The sequence below is a fragment of the Parasteatoda tepidariorum genome, chromosome X1, assembly GCF_043381705.1.
Source record: "Parasteatoda tepidariorum isolate YZ-2023 chromosome X1, CAS_Ptep_4.0, whole genome shotgun sequence".
Classification (NCBI taxonomy): Eukaryota; Metazoa; Arthropoda; class Arachnida; order Araneae; family Theridiidae; genus Parasteatoda; species Parasteatoda tepidariorum.
Genome location: NC_092214.1, coordinates 73,638,524 through 73,660,004, shown reverse-complemented (window position 1 = coordinate 73,660,004; position 21,481 = coordinate 73,638,524). Strand labels below are relative to the sequence as shown.

The 21,481-nt window shown below is 28.5% G+C and overlaps 1 protein-coding gene across 1 annotated transcript in view; it reads right to left on the bottom strand.

Annotated features, from left to right (window-relative positions):
- Nucleotides 1–1,163: 1,163 nt before the first annotated feature.
- The window catches only part of LOC107442988 (potassium channel subfamily K member 1), a 45,510-nt gene continuing 25,192 nt past the window's right edge, over nt 1,164–21,481 (bottom strand). The window contains exons 3-5 of the mRNA XM_071187798.1: nt 15,745–15,956; nt 10,675–10,861; nt 1,164–8,146 (exon numbers count right to left, since the gene is read on the bottom strand). Coding sequence (XP_071043899.1) covers nt 7,899–8,146; nt 10,675–10,861; nt 15,745–15,956 — 647 coding nt within the window. The 3' untranslated portion in view covers nt 1,164–7,898. The remainder of the gene's footprint in view (nt 8,147–10,674; nt 10,862–15,744; nt 15,957–21,481) is intronic.

Sequence of the window (21,481 nt, the reverse complement as noted above, 5' to 3'; positions counted from 1 at the left end):
TAAAAGCTAGCTGAAGTTTTAATTTGGTAAAAAAAATTTTTAGCTTCTGCAATAGGGTAGGTGAGGTATCAAGGCAAAGCATAGAAATTCTATTTTTTATTAGTTAATAGTTCTTATGAAGTTCAAATGATATTAGCTTCTCTCTATTTTCAAATATTTAAAAATCCTTCTTTAATGACAGTAGCGTTGATTCTCTGACTTGCCAGGATGTGCACAGTAAAGAATTCAATTTTTAAATGGTTATGCTAGAATAAATATCACATTTTGGAAAAAAAACTATGAACCTTTTACTATCAGTAAATACGTTTTTTAAGAAATATGGAAGTGGTTTTAAGGCCAGTCATTATCCAACACCCTGTATAACTTGTTTACACTGAGATATATACATATATAACCGTAAATTGGCATAAACCAGTCCTGAGGAGCAGGCTACCACATGGGTATGGCTCTAGAAACGTAAATAAGACTGCTTGTCATGCTTACTAATAATGATACAAAATTTTTGTTTTAAATGGGAACAAAAAAATTTCATTCAGGTTCATGAAATGATAAAATTAGGTTACTACAGACCCCAAAAGTGCTCTGTGTTTGCGATTACTTCAGCTCTACTCTTTCTGGTGTTAAATTGTTATATATCTATTTTCTTTACTTTTTTTTGATCCAATGATATACAATTTCATTTACTTTGTAAGATTAAAAAAAATAAACATACATGTTATTGTAATTCATATAAATATCATACTGCATATAGTTAGTCTTATTTTCATTCAAATTTAGATTTACATTCTTTATTTTAATACAATTGGAATGTTACTTGAAAAGAGTTTCTTTTTTTTATATAAATGTAGCATTTTTCCTTATTTATATAATCATATTTCTGTCAATTAATTAATTAATGCTATTGTGCAGAAATATTTTTAGTTCTTTTAAAATATGTAGAATTATAAACATTGATGTTTTAAAGCTTTAGATTGATCCTAAATACACAGTAAAGATATATGTATAATTATTATAGCATTTTTAACTAATTTTTAATCTTTCTAAGTTTTGATTCATAATTTGTTTTTCTTATTCAAAACAACTACTTTAATGACTTTATTTTGACATTGTAATTCAAAAGAATAATATTATTGCAATAGAATTTAAATAAATTTCAGTGAAAATTGATCTGTTTTATAATTTTATTTTCTAAATCTAAATATTAGGGGAAGACTGCCACCCTCATTACAAAAAAAAGTTTCTTAAATGATTTTAAGAATATATAAATAAAGATATGTTATTTTCTTTTTATAGAATTAATAAAAATGTTAGTAAAAATACAATGTTTTGTTTCAACAGCAACATTTGAATGAGATTCTATCATTGTGCTGTAATTCATAAAGTTCGATGTGCACAGATTCATTAAATTAAGTGAATAATGAATTAAATGTAAGGTATAATAAGCATATTTATAAAGTTTGAACATTTAAGCTTTATTCAATAAATACCAAATTTTTATAAATAACTAGTGACTAGATAAGAAGATCACAAAATATTCATCAGTCATAAAATTTAAAAATTTCACAAACAACAGCGCACACAACAGTAATCTCAAATTAGTTTAATTGTTGGGAGATCATTTTTATAAAGACAAGAGGTTTTTATGTGTGCGATGATAATGGAATGTATATATTCCTCTTATAACATTTACTAAGTTATTTGTTGTATAACATTAATCTTTAAAATGGGAAAATGTTATGTTTTCCAAACACTATTAGATTGAAATAATTGAATATGTACAGTGCGTAAAATAAAAAACGTAACACCCCCAATAATTTTTGACCTAATGATCAAATTTCATGTGCTTAAAAAAGAATCTTTTTATCATGTTCATCTCATTAAATGAATCGTGGATTATTTTTTTTCTAGCATTTGTGACATTTAATAAATTGAAAAGAAATTTAACAATTCAAATTAAAATAATATTACATATTTTCAAGGAAATTTATGTATTAGCATTCTTCTTGATAACGAAGTAGGCAGATCCCTAATGAAGTATTACACAATTTTTGGTCGGTTTAAACGTTAACATTTAAGTAAACTTTTTATTAAAATTTGATTGCTTTTATTTCGGTCAGATCAATTTGCATTAAGTATAATTTGTAATACAAAGAGTAAAAAATTTTAAATTAAATGCTACAGCTAATATTCAGATTTTGAAAGTAAGCATGAATTTACAGAGTTCAAGGAATTTCAACAATACATTCCTTCAAAAAATTTTAATTACAAGCATAATTAGGTTTAATATAAATCTTGTTCTTATTAGCATACGAAAATAACAAAATGCTTGATGTTCTTAAATAGGATGAATATTAGAATGCTTCTGATAAAAAGCTTGAAAATAGGCAATATAAATTTTTGTTAAATGGTCGCTCTAATTGCAAAATAAAATTTAGTCCTAATAGAAAATCTACAAAATAGTCCTAGTTTCAATTCAATGTGTGACAATCATGATTAAAGCTTCTTTTCTAAGTTCTAATCTTCATGGTGTCAAGGATACCAGTTTTATGTGCTAATTGATTGTTGCTATACAAAAATTAATTAAGAAGTGTAATTTCCTTGCATTAATATACTTTTATTATAAAATATTTTGCCCTCAAAATATAGAGGATAATACAGCATTTTGAAAAATGAAGCTGCAGTAGTTGAGATAGCTTCTTAATCTTAGTTTTACTATTATTTTGTTTCCAATGTTACTGAAATTAATTGCACAAATCAAAATCTTTTTGACACTATTATAAAATGTGTTTATCCAAAAGTAGTTTCATGTGAAAAATTGTTTTTAGCAATGATTATTTGATAATTAAAAAAATTTGAGCTAAAAAGAATAATTTCTTTCTCATTACTTTTGCAACTTCCTCATTTCTTTCTCATTACTTTTGCAACTAGCATTAATTCAAAAGTTTATTTAAATTTGTTAAGTAAATTCAACGAAATGATTTGAAAAAGCTTACATTTTTAATAAAAAGTTATATTTTTATTTTTCAAAAATTATCCAATGTATTCTTTTAAAAGTTTAGATGATAAAGTTAAGTAGTTCAAAAATTTGTATCATTATATCTAAATCTAAGCATCAACATGTCATTAATTTAGCTACTCCAAGAAGTTTATTATTCCTAAATTAACAGTTCTTGAAAACCTTTAATTGTTATTTTCTTATGGATTTTTACTTTTAAGATTATATAGTGTTGTTGTTTCTAATGCTACTTGCCAAATACCAGCAAGCCTTCTTCACAAAATCAAGGGAATTTAAGGTAGAGGGTGCATTTCTTGTTTTTCAGTGGCGCCATCTATGGCCAAGAATACGACTTTAGCCACACGCACGTTTATAGAGTTGGGCCATTCATTTATTTATTCATTGATTGTAGTTTTGACCTGAACCAGGGAACAATCAATCTCCGATTCGGTACCCCCTGAGGTATTGATTTGTTATGGGAACATTGAGGGCTTGATCTGACAGATTCAACCTGCACCAGTCACCATTTACTACACATAGAGTCTTAGGCCCATGGGGACTGTGGCCCGTGGGGTCTCACAACCTCTTGGACATGGGCCCAACGCCCCACCAACCTGGCCCTGAGATTGCATAGTTAGAGGGATAAGTCTTTATGCCTTTCAGATCAGAATATTTTGATCATTATTGTATCAAATGATAATAAATGTTTATTAAAATTATTTTTTACATAAAAATTTCTTTAAGTAATTAAGTTTTTCTTGTTTTGTGCAAAAAGTTTTGGATTCATGCAGTTAATCCAGATATAATTAAGAAAAAGCAACTAGTGAGAATAAGATCAAGGGTACCACATAGTAGCTATCCTCCATTGTTTGTAGAATTTATTGTTGCATTTACATTGTATTCATTAACATTCATTAATTAGCATACCTTAAGTAGACCTTTCCAACCATGAAGATCAAAAGGTGTTTTCCACTGTACTTTTATGTACTAACATTGAGCATAGTATAGTGTTTTTTGAAAAAAGGAGGACTCTTAACCAAAAATGGCTATTCTATTCCATTTGATCCACTTACGAAAAATATTTATATTTATTAATATCTATTTGTAGCCCTTTTTTGAGTTAATTTTCAAAAAATATTTCAAAATACTCTTTTATTTAAAGAAATATTGTTTAAAACAGGACTATTTTCGAAATATTTCTGGCAAAGAATAGTATATAGCACCTCATATACTCGAATGAATACACTTTTGAGAATGTGCTTTTTTTTTTAAATAATTAATATGGTTTTGTGATATGACACTTATTTTCAAAATGTAGACAATTCTTTCTAGTCAGAACTTAATTTGCATGGGAGCTTAGATCCTGTACTTTTAATCTTTTTTCTTTTTCATCGAGCTTTTTCATATCAGAAGGATAGATTGGATATTTTTTTATAAACATTAACACATATCAACTTTGTCATTTTCTACCTAATTTCTGCCTAATATGCATTAGGACTTTTTAACTTCTTATTTTTCAGAAATTAAGCATTGGTTTGCATACTGCAAAAATGCCATACCTTCAGATTCTTTTATCCCTTTAATTTTTGTCCAATTTACTTGCAAGACTAACCGCTAATTTGATATCATTGATGAAGTTTCCTTAAACACATAGGAAATTTTTTTAAAAGAAAATTTAGGCATATTTAAGAATTTGCTCTAAATTTCAGTTTTTTAAAATTTAATAATACCAAAACTGCAATCACCGAACTCCTATCAACAGAAACTGCTATAGTCATTAACAGGTATAAGACTAAATGGGAACACCTGTAAAAGAATGCAAAATTTTTATTAATGTGGAGTTAGACCACTATCGGCCTGAATTACAGCTTGTATCTGACATGGGATTGACAAAGAAAGGGTGTGCCCAAATTTTAAAGGTAATATGCAGTCATTTGAGTTTCAATAAGTGTGCGTGGAGGAAGAAACTGAGTGCGGAACTCAAGAGAAAAAAACAACCCACAAGAGCTCAATGATATTGAAATCAGGGGTCTGAGGACACAATTTAAGATGATCCACTGCATCATCACTCTTATCTAACCATGTTTGAATACAGCAAGCCATATGTCAATGTCAGAGGCATTGTCATCTTGAAATATAGATCATTCTCACAGAAACAGGATTTGAATCACTGGGATAAATGATCTGAGAGAATACTGTGATAATGCTTGCATCTGACTTAACAGGCACTAAGCAACACCAAGACCTCACCTCACACTATCATAGAACCCCCTCTATACTTCACAGCAAGAACCAGCCAATATCAAATGCTTCTGTTAGTTTTTGCCAGAGAAACACATCCAAGGTGGTCTAAAATAATGTAAATGATGATTCGTTAGACTAAAATACCTGTTCCATTGATGTTGTATACAGTTTCAGAAATCTTAAATCTTTGTGTCACTATTGCTGCTTCTTAATATTCTGTGGCGACGTGATCGGTTTTGGTATATTTACTTTGCTCTAAATGTTTGCAGCTCCTGTTACATGGTTTTGATGGATATGGTGTTATGAAGATAAGTTGTTCATCTCGAAGGTTATCTGGGGCATAGTTGTGTTCTCTTATTGGACAATTACCCTCTTTAATACTCGTTTATCCCAGGTGGTGAACTTCGTCTTTCTCCTTAAGTTCAGCTTTGCGAAGAATATCTTTCCCGGTTTTGTGTAGTCTGTCATATATTCTATTTAGATGAGGTCACTCCAGTGAGGTCAAGCATGCCTCTTTGCAGGTTATATATGATAGTGTTTTGTTGGGAACTGAATTTATTTGTGAACTCATACAGACAAGCTCTGATTCTTCCTATTTTACAGTCTCTAGATGACAAACTTTTGCTATGCATGGTCAAACTGTATATGATGGTCAAAGTACAACACATTTCAATATGGGTGTTCCTATTATATTGTCTTATACCTGTACATTTTGTTAAATAATTTTGAAGTATGATCTGTAACACAACTGCCCACTAATTTAGCAAGGAATTAAAATATAAAATATTTTTAGAAATAACTGTTTTGCTTATGAATTAAATGCGAGTAATTTATTAGCAATTGCTGAGAGATTTTCGGTTGATAATAGTAATGATTGATAAGAAATATGAAATACCTAATAATTTTTAGAATGAATAACTTTTTGAACAACGCGATACCATGTTGTTAAAATAACTGAATTTGAAAAGAGCATCTCAACGTAGTTACTTAATTGAGAATAATGCTAAAAGAAAAATAAATAAAGGCATGAGATTTGTCTCTACCTTAAAAATTATCTAACCTCTTCTTACTGCTGAAAGCGTAGCCAAGATATTCTTAACTAAATAAATATATTACGAATTATTATTTTAAAGAGCAAAAAAAATATGTTTTTGTGGGGGTCGAAGGGTGCTCAATGCATTAAGATTAGAGAGGAAAAAAAATTTTATATACTGTCTTTTGAGTACTCATTTTGTAAATTTATTTTTATATAATTATCATGAGGACTTCATTTCAATCTTTACAAAATTACTATTTGTCTTTCTTTTTCTTTTTTACTTCTATTAGCACAGTTTATTAACATGTTTTAGAACATATTTGAAAAATTTTAATTCCAAATTGAGAACCATTTGTCTATGTTCCATGGTTTCATAAGATTAAGGGTGCTTTTTCAAAAAAAAAAACGCAATTATACTTCATAAATTTAATAAATATTAAAATATGGAATTAAAATAATTTTAAAAATAATCCTACTTAATCTTATTAAACTTTAAAAACTTTTTAGTTGAGTAAAAAGCTTATATTTTTAAATATATTTTATACTTGAAACTGTTATAAAAACGAAAACAATTACACAAAAGATTCTAGCAATTGTCTTCCATCAATGTACTTTGTAAAAAGGACTTAGACTTCTTAATTGTAAAGTTCTGCAACTTTGCAAATTTATATTGAATATTGATGACATTTGAAAGTTCCTTGCAAGTTTAACAAATTGATATTTTGAAAATTAAGTTGTTGAAAAAAGCATGCTCGTTAATTTTTTAGTGATACTATATAAATAGGATACATAAACATCCTTCATCATGGTCTTTGCTTCGGTTAACGCTATTTTAAATCGATTCTGTTCTAATTTTCAGCATTAAGGGTAAAAATATTACGGCAAAAAAACAATGTAATTGATATGTTTTATTTATACTATATTATATTTTATAAGTTGTTTTTTTTATCAGATTGATATGTTCTTTTTATTATTGATATTTTTATTTGGGCTTCAAAATAGGGCTATTGTCATTTTAATGAACAGAGGGAAAAATTTCCTTTTTAGCCATTCTTTTAATCTACAATTTTTTAAATGAAAAATTAAATAAAAAGGAATCACTTTACATGTTTGCTACACAAAAAAAAAATCACACTGCCCTTTCAAATGTCATAGTTAGACTAAAATTTTAAACGATAAAATTTTTGCTTTATATTAAATTGTAGCTCTCTTTTTATTTGCTCTTTATTTTGATTATTGATATTTGCTTCATAAAACAGGTGCAAAAAAAAAAAAAATGAATCATTGAATAGCATTAATAGTTTTTTTGTATTAGAGTCCCCCTAAATTAAGACATGTGAAACAAAATTCAATCTAACTCATAAACATGCAATATTTCACGCTATAAACAAAATAAGTGTTGGAATCGATTTCACATCAAAAATTTCTGATTTTTGTGAAGTTTGTCGGTACACCACTTAATATCATTTGAATAATTTATGCAGTTGGTGAAACTTTCCAGAAAATATAAACTTCATTTTTTTTCTCCTTGGATAATCACGCAACTGCTGACGAATCAAGGCAATTTTTTGAACACAAGTGGGTGTTACATAAATTAAATTTAAAATAGAATAAACAAAGGACTTAGGGATTATCTTCAGGAGAAGAAGATTGTGGGTGAGGAACCGCTTTCACATGTCGAATGGTTGGTTCATCAATATGCTGAGTATATTTAGGACCGTACAAACCGGTAGATGGGTGTAGTCGCATTTTTTCAGGATCTGATGTTCCTTCACTCTTCATTAAGAAAAACATTCCAAAATTCAGTTGAGGAATATCATAAAGCACAGCCAGGAAGAGCATCATAAATGTTAGACCTACTAATAAGTAACCTAAAAAATACAATTCTTAGTTACTTCCAATGTTACTGTGATATATAACGAAATTTTGAGCAATTGATGGTATAACTAAAAACATTTAATTGCGAATTCTTCAGTGAAAAATTAACAAGCATTAATTCTTTTTTCTTCTTCTAATTTTTACATAAGCCAAGATGGAGAACATTTTCTTAAAATTGGCAGTAAATTAAAAAAAAAATCCCTTTTTACATTGACAAGCGTGTAGAAGAATACAACTCTAAATGGCAATAAAGAAAGTTTTAAAGCTTCAGTTGAAGATTTAAGACAAAGTGCACCAGGCAACAAATTATAAAAAATCAATTCAAATTTATTGTAAATCTTATACAAATTAAATTTTTTTAGTTTTTATGTCAACCTAAATTCTGAAATATTTATTTGTAAGAAATGGTTATTTTGCTTACTAAAAAAATGAAAGTTATGTGTGTAATAAAAAGAAAATAGGTATCATTTTAATAAATAAGGGAGAATATCTCCAAATTTTTAAAGAATATTAGATAATTTTCTGTGGGGTAGCAATTCTCAAAAAGTTAATGCAAATTCAAATTTTTACAGAGTGGAAGACAGATTTATATTTTCTATAGAATTCAATTTTAAGTACTTTTTGCAAAAATAATTAAAAAAAAACTCACAAATTATTGCAGAGGAAGTATCATGTCCCCTCATATTAAAACTATATTTGTCATAGTCATAATCTATGATTGCTTAAAGCTTTTAGGCTTAATGGGGCTTTTTTCCTTTTCATATTTAATTATCAAATCAAGTGACAAGGTCATCATGATTTAGGATTTAAAAAAAAGATTTTTAGATCCTGAAGTAACTATTACTGTTGTATAAAAATTTTGAAGTACAGTAGAACCTCAATTAACCGAGCTTCGATTAACCGAGGTTTCTGTTGAGCCGATAATGAAGTATGTTTTTTTCTCCTGATATTCTTGTAGTATAATCATTGCGAAAAGTGGTCTCTGTAATTCAATAACTCTTGTTCTATATATAAATTAGTAAACCATAATTAATGAACAGTAATTAATGAACTATAATTAATAATTTAAAAACTATAAATTTATGGCAGAAATTTGGTATACATAAAATTACCATAGGATATTCCTCAAGACATTGCTTATGATAAAATTTTACCATATACTTTTACCACATACTTAAGGCAATTATTATTTCCCATATACACTTATGGCAACAATTTGCCATACATTGAAGGCAAAGGTGTATGGCAAAATTTTACCGTAGGCAAGACCTTATAGGAATATCCTATGGTAATTTTTTCATGGTAATTTTTTTTATGGCAAATTTTCTTAAGTGGAATGAGCCCTAAAAAATGACCACGCATTTTAGTTCACTACCCAGCTCTACCGCCCCCGAAAATACTCAACTTCCAAGAAATATTACAGCACCTTCAGAAGTCAACAGGGACAAACAATGCTTTGTTTCCACCAGGTGCAATGTGTTATCGGACTGCATTTTTTTTTAACAATGTACTTTTGCAACAAAGGTAACAGAATATTTTAGGAAATGGTAATGCAAAATTAACAAATTAACGTATATTAAATTCATAAAAAATAAAATAATTTCTTGAAATTTGTGTTATTTTTAAAAATGCATCTTTTAGTTTGGAATTTTTTTCTTAATTATTTTTAAAATTATTTTCCGTTTAAAATTTATTACTAGTAGTTAATTTCTCTTTTAAATTTGTTGAACTATCAAACATAACTTTATATATGTTTATTTTTATCATTTAAAAAACTTTTTTTAATTCAAAAGATGTTGAATTTGCGAGCAAGGCGAGTTTTTAGATACAGTTTCTATTAACCAAGATTTCTGATATCCGAGGTACTAGCGATCAAAATTAGCTCGGATAATCGAGGTTCTACTGTACTTAAATAAATTGCAAAGCATTTCAGCGCAAAAGAAACGAAAAGGAACGAGAACGCTCTTGTAGTAAACAGACAACTGCTTTCATTCTGATTGGTCCATTCAATTCTAAGTGACGTCTAAGTATGCTTCTCTTCTGATATTCTTAGGCTTAATACCGAATTCGTAAAAAAAAAAAAAAAAAAAAAAAAAGTTCTGCATTGTTTTGATATAACTGTTAATTCATGGGCAGTCAGATTTTGGAGAACTTGTGAATTTATGATATCAGATCAGCAAGAATCATATAACAAAATATAGTCTTTGACAAAAAAAGAAGCCGCACAATGTAAAGTCCGGCAGGGAAGTTAACTTTTTCGCAAAAAATAAAACAATGAATAAAATTGAATATAAGACATCCTTAATTAGAGACTTGGAAAATTATTTGATATCCAAAAGCATAAATATACTTGTAGAAAAAATTTAAAGCCCAATACAATGGATAAAAAATGTGAGATTTATCCAAAATTTGGCGTGGCAAATTTTTCAAAGGTCTTTTTGTACAACAAAACCTACTGCTACATAGATTTTGAAAAATTTAGTTCTTTTCACAATAAAAATACTTTAAACACAAAACATACCTGTAGTACAAACTTTATAAAGTGGTCGGTAAGGTTGATTCAAACTATCTCCTGGTATTAAATCACCGAGTCCAACAGTTGTCAGAGATATGAAGCAGTAATAAATAGAGTCTAAATAATTCCAATTCTTTTCTAGTGCCGAAAACACTCCGGCAGGAATTAGAAAGAAGAAGATGAAAACAATGAGCTGAAATATTAATACTGGTTTCAGTGACATTTAAAAAAAAAAATCAAAACACAGTATTGGTACTTTAACTTATGACATTGGTACATTGAATCATGATATTATGAAAAAAAATTGTTTTCAGCACTTTAATATTTTGTTAGGTTGGAATACTGTTCCCTTTAATAAAGCCTTGTCTACGTAATTAATTTTAAAAAAAGGATAGATTTGTATATAAAAATAGTTTAATTTGCTGCAAATTTGATTGCTATCATGGTTAAATGTGCACCAAAATTTTCAACATGATTTTATTTTATTTATTTTTTTAAATGAAATAGTAGTTAGCAAATAGAAATTTTTGATAAATTTCACAAATGTTTATTCTCTTTTTTGCAGTGCGTGAAATAAGAAAGGTCACCAGCATAACTTTTGATCTAATGATCAGAAAGGGGTGACCTTAAATATGCTGATTAGGTAATAAATGCTGGTAGTAGAAACTATCAGCTTAAATATGTTGATAGTTCAGATTATATTTTAAGTTACGAAATCAGACGTACCTTTTTTTCGACAAACGTCTATAATGCTTGATCCTCGAAATATGGGAGGCAGCTGCAATCTGGGAAATATGATTCCAATTGTTTGGTGAGGAGAGCGGTAGTAAGTTTATTTAATGTAACTAGTAGTTAATATTAATATGAATCGAAAAATTTTTACTCACAATTATTAAATTCGTTTATTCAGAGATAATTCGCCTTGCAAATTTTTTTTAATAATTATTAATTATTTTTTTATTATTTAATTTAATGGCTGAAAAATATTTAAATAGTAAGGTATACAAATTTTTACATTATTTTGAAGAATGTAATTTTACATGGCGAATTACAAAATTTGTACGAAATCGGTAGAATTGTTTAGATGTTATCAAATATTAAAAAAGTCGTATACTTAAAATTCGATTTCTCAAGAACTATATCTTACCGATTTCGTTTAAATTTTGTATTTTGCAATTTAAAATTACATTGTTTAAAATGATGTAAAAATTTGAATTCCTTACTATTCAAAGTTTTTTGACTGTTATTAAATTAAGTAATAATTATTGAAAATTATTTTCACCTTGGAATTATAATAGACGAATTTTATAATTTTGTTCAAAAATTTTTCGATTTGCTTAAAACATTTTCGAGATATGGCGAAATATGCAACAAGTGAAACGGTCCAGACTTTCGACTGCTCTCCTGATCCAACTATCGGGATCCAAATTCGTCGAAAATAATGTATATTTATTCAGATGTAGGATTTTGTGTCTAATTTCGTAACTTCAAATATCGTTTGCTCTAACTAATTAGCATATTTTAGGTCACCCCTTAAAACCATTAAGATTGAGTCTTAGTACTTGAAGATACGATCATTAAATCAAAAGTTATTCCGTACGTTCCATTTTTTTTTCGCATTGTACCTTTAAAAATAGTTTCAGAAAGTTACTACACATCACATTTATAGAAAATAATATTAATTGCCATATAAAATGGGGATTGAGATGTGATGCTAAGGTAGTTTCTCTTCAAGAAATTGATTCCAAAAGAAGATGTTTTTATATAGTTTTGAAAATTCTGGCTCAATTTTTTAAAACGCTTAAACTTTGACGAAGAAAGTTTTTCTGTATAATCAAACGCGCTGCGTTATTTTGTATTAAGGAACTATTTTAGAAGTTTTAGAGCATTTTTTTAAATTAATAATTTAAAGTACAATTGGAAAATTTTTTTAATGATTAATTCAGACAAAAGATTTTATTGTTAAATACAAATAATTTTTTGAGGTAAAAGTGCCCCATAAACTTAGTATTAGCAATGATTTTCCTCCTTAATTGGGGTAAGTATACAATGTATATCTTAAAAAAGATAAGAAAAAAAAATTGGATCCACATTCTTGACCTTTACGGCTCCCAATTACAGCACCCCTTTCAGAATAATGACCAATACATGAAGTTGCGTTTGCTATTTCATAGACGCAATGTTATTTTAACACCAATTTGAATGTCCTCAATGATCTGGTCATTCTCAATATAACGACCGAAATTTATTTTTTTTATTCCCTTGAACATCACTTCAAAAATTAGAGCCAAACATTTTTACAAAATACTCCCACTGACAATAAGTCATTTGATTTAAACCATTATTTCACAACACGTCATTAAATGTGTAGCACCTTTAAATCCCTTTGAATAAAAGAAAATAACAAGGATCCGGAGATTCATAACCCATGCCATGTTTCGTCAACAATTTTAGCTGTCAAGATAACAATAATTGCTTTCAGGTGCTTTAGTGGGTATCCCATTGTCACCCTCTAAAGAGAAATTGGCTTAATACTCTCTTGGCATGATATAGTTATTTTCTCTTGGGGCTTACCTAATAAAGAAGTTGCTATATATACAGGTATGAAGAAAGATTTTTCTCTATCAACAAAAGTGAGATTGAATTGTTAGGTGTCAAAGAGAGAATTACCTTTCCAAGAAGGAGCTATTACTTTATTATGACTAACCACCATTTTATGAGTAGCTAGCTTGTCTCCGGAAACAAGATATTATGTAGTGTTTGTGCCAATTTAAGTAAACATTAGAATTAAATAAAATTTCAATTATCAGAATATTTTTTCTAAACATTGAAAATATTCTGATCGAAGCCGTCACATTTAAGAAGAATTTTAATTCCTTAATAATTTTCTTAATTGTAGCTCAACTCTAATTTTTCACAGAGCCCTATGAAAACCTACAATAATTAAAATTAATTAAATCGATCGTGATGTTCTTCTTCTTATCATTATAATTATTAATTTCAAACTATACAATTCATCATCTGTATCAATGAGGTTTGAAAATTAAACACATATAAGAATTTTAGCATAATAAGGTGATTTCGCGGTAAAAGCATAAACAGAAATTATAATTTTGTTTCTCAATTTCATGAGATTATAAATAAAAAATTTTCTATATACTGATATTTAAGGCATAGATACAAACTTGCGAAAAAAAATTTAAGAAATAAATTAATTTCATTCGTCATGTGCTGTACAGAACTGTGAAATCACCCAATAGTCTTAATTGTATTAATAAAATATTTTCATATAATTTTATTTATTATTATTAATCACAACATTGTTAAATGTGGTTTTATAGTCAACTCACTTTAAGTCTTGAGTTCTGAGGCTTTCCTTTTTTAATCGTTGCTTTCTTTTTCACAAATACATTTTTCGAAAATTTATTAAGTTTCTGAAAAATCCAGTTTAACTACAAAATTAGTTAAATATAGTTGTTTGGTTTTGTCATACGAAATGAAGGAATGTAAATCAATTCTCTCAGTCCAAACAATTTCGAAATTTCGATGAAATTATGTTATATACAAGATAAATTTTATGTACAAAAAGAAAAACTTTTTTTTACACATAAGAGTATTCCATAAACAACTCCCTAAATTATATTTTTATAATTCTTTTCAAAAGTGAACTTGAACTATTAGTCATGTTAAATCCTAGATAGCAAAATAAGTTTTATTTTATCGCAGCAAAAACCTTTTAGTGTATACTTAAAAAGGTTTGTTATGTGATTTACGACAGGTTCTCGTGGTTTTTCTCTCTGTGGTTTTCTTTTGTAATTTAACTCAAATGCGGGTTACTTCAATCAAAAAGTCCTCCACGAAGGCTAATTTCTCCCAATATTTGATCCAGGAGTTCCCTTGTCTTCGCGATTGGATCAAAAATTACAAAGAGTTGAACATTGATAGTCGTTAACTCAAAATTGGGGTGGTTGTTCAACGATGGTTATAAACATATGTCTAGAAATAATCAAAGTTTCATATTATTTCATCGAATAGTTTTTGAGTAGTTACAGTGGTAGTGACAGCATTTTTGCATGCTCGGCAAAAATGTTCTGAAACAGCGGTAACGGTGGCAGTAACTTTTATTTTATATAGTATTATAACATAAAAATAAGTAATTATCTGAAATTATTCGTTTAGATTCCGAATTCTTATTAAAGTATTACATTTTGTAAATATTATTGGTATTTTCGTCAGAGCCGTTGTTGGGCAAGCAAGTGTGGCACTTGCCCTAGGTCCCGAATTTCTAGGATTATAGAAAACCCCTTGCCAAAGTGGAATTTAAAAAAATTTTTTTTTAATAAACATGAATTTTTATTTTTTGAAAACTTTATTTTAATTCATTATTATTAAATAAGAAATTAAATTTGTATTATTTCATTCTTTTTAATTACTTCCTCTCCTTCTTTTTCTCATTTGTATTCCGTTTGAGAAAACCGGTTGTCTACACATTTTTAATTACTAATATTGCTATTAAAATCACATAATTAGAAAATAAGACATGTTGAATATCCTTTGGATGATAATTTCAATGATTTACATAAATACAGTTCCTCATTTTTTAAGGTCTGACGTCTAATATATCATTGATAATATAAAACTTTTCAGAAAAATTACAGTCACACTATTTCGTTCTTAAGAACAAATTGGGGGTAAAAAATTAAATAAGTTTCATAATTTTAAGTAACATTTTAGTTAATTTCCCAAAAGTGATTAATTTCCCCAAGCTCCCCTTCCCCGGTAGAAAGGAAATATGTGAAACCCCCGAGAGAATTTTCTGTTCACAGCCCAGCAAAATCTAGCGATTGCTCTGAATTTTCTTCACTGATGATGTAAAGACCTAGAATTACTTATTATAACGACCGTTTTCGTTTGGATGACAAGGGTCGTTATATGAAGTGCTGAATGTGTATGTAAATGAATGGGTTGCCATACATTTGTATACTACAATGTTAAAATTTCAACCGAAATAAGAAAAAAATAATCCAATTCTGAAAGAAATTCTAAATAACTACAATGAATCTTGTTAGGACTTACTCCTATGCCAACCAGATGACCAATGCGAATATGAAATGGTTGATACAGATGGCCAAGTCTTGAATTCAGGAACTGAAGAAATAAAGTTGTTGGTATAAGTAATCTTTCTACGAAGGCAGTTAAAAGAATTAAAGTTAATGGAATTCCAATCAATCCGTAAACTATGCAGAAAATCTTTCCTCCTTCTGAAAGGGGTGCAACATGACCATAACCTGAAATTACAATTTAAGTTACAAATACAAAAACTCTTATTTTTATTTATATTTAGTGACACGTATATTTTTTAGATTTTATTCAATAAAATATCTCACTTGAAGAATAAGAAAACAAATACAATTATTTTGACTATCAGCATTATACAAGAAAATTAATATATTGATGTTTTGAATTTGAAAGAAAAAATGTGGAAATAATCATTATTAGTAAAAAAAAAAAATTATACAGGGTGACCGATGGTCATAATTTAATTAGAGGTCTTTAAAGCCCGACGCAAGAATACTGCTGGATTTAACTCGATCACATTTGCAGTAGTATATACTATTTGCCAAGGCAAGGGGTGCGATTGTTCCTGCTTTCCAGTGGTGCCATCTGTGGGCAAGAATTCGACTCCAGACACACTCATATGTCACGTCCGCTTATAGGGCGGATCCATACATTCATCCACAGATCATAATTTTGACCTGAACCAGAGAACGATCAATCTCCAATTTTGTACCCCCAGAGGTATAATTTGTTGTGGGAGCATGGAGGACTTCCTGTGGCCTAGTAGATACTATTTAGACTATGGGAATTAGATTTTTTAAAAAAATGGTTTGATTTTTAACTACTAACACGGTCCTTAAAAAGGGGTACATATTTTGTGAAAAAAAAATAGACAAATTTCTTTGTATTAATTTTCCCTTTAAAATTTAAATTCGAAATCCCTGATTTCACAATTGGATATATATTCCGAATTATTAAGCGTAGCGGTGAATACAACTTATTAAAACGCATCTTGTTTTTATTTTTACTTTTGCTACAGCAAAAACTCGTCCTAGGGAGTGAAATGGCACTGTAAGGCTATATATTTGATTAAATAGACATAACAAGAGCAAAAAATAATCATTTTACATGCATTTTTATATCGGCGACGAATTACACAATCATGCTTTTCTTTTGTAAAAGCGTGTTGTATTCAGATTTTTATATAGAAACGAGGTTATTTATAGTTAGACTATCTAAATTTAATGCATGTATGCCATACAGGCATGCTATTCGCTTGCAAGCAATTTGTTTTTACAGTGATGCAGCTACGCAGCTACGCAGCTACGCAGCTTCACAGCTACGCAGCTTTTACAGCTATGCAGGGTCACACTTAATATTCTGGGTGGATCATAAAAGATGGGCAAAACTTGGAGAAGAGCATATCATAATCATTGCTCTGCTTTTTTGGCAGTTTAATGCAGTTTAGGCAGTTTCCAGTTTAATGCACGATTCTTGGGCCAGTAAATTCGATTTATAGGGTAGTTACTCACCACTTCTTCTAAATAATTCAAAGGTTTATGTGATACGCCACTTTGTTACAGTTAGGGCGCGTAGAGCCTTTTAAAAAGTTGGCAAAATTAACCGAAAATGTGCAAATTTTAGTTGGCAGTTCTCTACCGTTTTCAAAAATATTTTGTCGAATCCGGAGCAGTTGACATCTTTGCTTAGACATTAAGAATTGAATATCATCTATTTATACAAATAAGATATTGATTCCAGGGTATTGATTTACGTTGGTATCTCCTTTTTTTCACCTAACCCATTTCAGACCTAAAAGAAAATTAATGACGTGCACCTGTGGCACCGAGGTTCCGTTTGTAGGGGGAGGGTACTATTTCCATAGAGGGATTTTACATAGGGGACAGAATACTTTTCTCCAGGAAAACAACTTGAAAGGGAATTTTTTTTCCCTTACCATCGTTCAATAACTCTCGTTAACATATACACCCTTGTGCAAATTAATTGAAACAAACTTTTTTTTTCGTGTTTTTTAAAGAAGATGTTTTGGGGTTGTTTCGGTTACAATGGGGTTGGACCTTTGCAGCCTATTGACGGTATGATGCGTTCTGAGCAGTACATTACTATTCTGGGTAAAAAAGTTGTTCCAGAGTTGAAGAAACGATACCCTGATGGAACAGGGATTTTTCAACAGGATTTAGCTCCTTGCCATACGTCCAAAATTGTCAAGAAATTCATGTCTGAGAATCAAATTGAGACATTGGAATGGCCAGGGAACTCTCCGGATATCAACCCAATTGAGAATCTCTGGGCCATATGCAAGAATCGCCTATTAAATATGGACTGTACAACTATGGAGAAGCTAATCACGGCGTTAATTCATGTGTGGTACAAGGACACAAATATTATAAATGACTGTAAAAAATTAGTGGAATCCATGCCGAATCGTGTCCAAATGTTAATAAAGTGTCGTGGAGATCATATTATGTACTAAAAATTTTTGAGTTTGTATAAATTTAAATAAAATAGCATTTTCTCTTAGTTTTCTGAATTTATTGAGTTTGCTTCAATTAATTTGCACGAGGGTGTACCGTTCACCGTTTCAGAGCCACTTTCGAAAATGTCTGAGTTAAAATATATAAAAGCTTCCAGAAATGGTAATCTCTTGCTTCACAAAAATTATCTTTACAATATATATCGAAAATATAAGGGCGACACAATTTATTGGAGATGCGAAGATAACAATTGCAAGGCAAAAGTAATAATGAAAAATGTTTTCATAAAAAAGTCGCATGAAAATCACGGGCATGCACCCGATTTTGATAAAATTAGAAGAAAAGAATTTTGTAATAAATTGAATTACGCGATTATTTAATTTAAACATTAATTTCATTTTAATATTTTTGATATAATCTTTTTTTGATATAAATATAAAAGCAAATTGAAAATTTAATTAAAAAAACTCATTTGATTAGGGTCGTAAACAAGAGTCTGTGTTATAAATCACATATTTAATAAGAAAATCGCTCATTCATTTTATACAGTAAGCAGACATTCAAAACAACTTTTTAAACTATTAAACATATTGCTAATTTATTAATAAAATTATTTTTATATCAATTTTAAAATACAAATTATTATGTAAATTTATAAATGCCATTTAAAAAATAAACAAACTGAAATTTAGTTACAACTTTGAAAGTTTATTCAAAATAAAATCTATTCATTTAGAAAATATAAGATTAATTCCCAGTTTAGATTATATGACAATCTATTCTTCTAAAAAATGGTAAGGCTAGAAATAATTCCCTGCAATTTGTAAATTAATGTAAGTTGTTTGAACAATTAGAGAACAGTTAAATATCACAATTGAAAAATATAATTTAATGAATACTGTTCTAAAGTTAATACAGAATAAAAATTTATTAATTTAGAAAATATTGCATAGACTTACAGCTAATTAACTGTACATATTCCTGCTAAGAAAGTGGTACAGATATATACTTAGTGTTTTGCATTTTTAAAAATGAAACAACTAATTCTTCTAAATATGAAGATGGCTTCATGACGATTTCTTTGATAATGAAAAAAAAACTAAAGTAGTTTCTATCAAACTAAAGAGGAAAAATGAAAGATGTAAAGAAAAAAAAAAGAAGTTATTTTTCACAAATATTGAACAAAAAAAGTTAATCAATCAAGTTTAAGTTAGTATTGATTTTTTAGTTACAGCTACTCATCATTTAGTTACTCATCATTAATATAAAAGTGAAAATAAAAAAACCTAAAATTGGAAATCATAATAAAATTTAAAATTTTTTTTTAAACTAAAAGAATTACTTGTCTCCTTAACAGTTTTATATTTAAGTTTATGATCAGTTTTATACTTACAACAGTTTAGATTCAATTTTATGATAGATTTAAAAACTGTTGAAGTGTCCTATACCAAATTTATGTATGCATTAAATTTAACAAACCTCATAATAATTATGCCTAGAATAACTGTTAATCCATTGTATTCTTCGCAAATAAAAATATTATATATTTTACATACTAAATAATGGTAAGTGCAATTACTAAAAATGTCTCGTAGATAAAATGCGTGAAGAATGCTATTATGCAGAATTTATGTTCACATAACTTATCAGAAAAATATTAAGTAAATATAATTTAAGAAATGAGCCAAAAATGTCTTAATTAAATTTTGTTTTCTTTACAAATTTTTAAAAAAATATTTCAGTATCAATATATATTATATAAGTATCAATCATATTATATAAGTATCAATGTATGGATGCTTTAATTTGCAATCTTTTAATATAGGGTACTTTTAAAAAATTGAACTAATTTTAGTGAGTAACTTATGAAAGATGGTTTAATAAAGTTTCATACCATATATTTTTTTTCTTCATATTCTGCAGATTTGAAGTATCCTATCGAAAATTTACAATTTTAAAATAAAAACTAATTGTTGTTAATTCATTATTAAACTATGCTTATTTTTCTTCTTTTAAAAAAGAAACTAATATCTAAAGTCACTAAAATATATTGATATCAAAACATAAAGGAAAAAAAATAATAATTATAAAAATTTAACGAATAGAGAAGAAGATTATTAAAAAATTTAAAAAATTCTTTTAACACAGAATTTTTTTATCATAGAACTAAAAATATAAATTTATGAAATTTGGACCAAACTGAGCCTATTTATATAGGAAAATAATTAGCAATTTTTTTACCAGGCTAATAAAAAATAAAGATTAATTAATTACTAAGATTTCGTGCAAAACTAAAAAAATTACTTCACATCAAAAGTGAAGGGTCCCGAATACAAACTGCACACACATGTGCAAAAGACTAATATGCGAATTCTGAGCCACGGTGGCTTAGATGATAGATCATTCGCCTTCCAATGAGGAGTACCGTGTTCGAATCCAGGCACTGCCTGGTCGATATGAATACTACATAATTACGATGTGAAATTCAAAACAAATCCGGCCCTTTCGGCATGCTAAATGTGTTTTTTCCCGATTAAGTTCAGCAGTTAATATTTCTTAAACTAATTATTGAATGTTATTTTTTTATTCCATTGTTCTCTACTTTGCATTTTTCTTCACACCTTTAATGTTTCAAAGTGCTTTGTTTTGCACAATGTATATATTTATTTAAGACGACCACTCATGCCATCCCCACAAATTTCAGAAGTGGGATTCTAAAAAAAAATTGATGATAAAAAATTGAATTATGAAAAAATGGGATTGTGAAAAAATTGAACTGTGAGGAAATTTCAATTTGAATTGAAAACAATTTTCATTTTCCTCGAAACAAATACTTTTCATTCTCGTGAACAATAAGTAACCGAAAGACGTTGTGATGAAACTTTCGTTTCTTGTTTAAGCTCATATCTGCAACAACAATTGGGGTATTGTTCGCTCATGTGCGACTGCCGCGCCACCCCTGTGTGAGAGACTTTATATATACCTTGAGAACTTCACAAATGGCGGACGTAGTCCGTGAGCTTTTAAAATAAAGTATTCTACAGTCCATTGCAAACCAGTGTTGTTATTTACGAAAAAGACATTTTGAGCAATCGATTAGAGTGACCACAAACATTTGGTCCGTCGAGCCGATTTGAGGAGATCACTTACAGTGAATAGAAAAAACAAAACTGTGTGTACAATGCTCGTGTTATTTAACAATGGAATTTATATTATCTTTGAGAGAAATACTTAGTGAGTGAAAATAAAAAAGAAGCCGA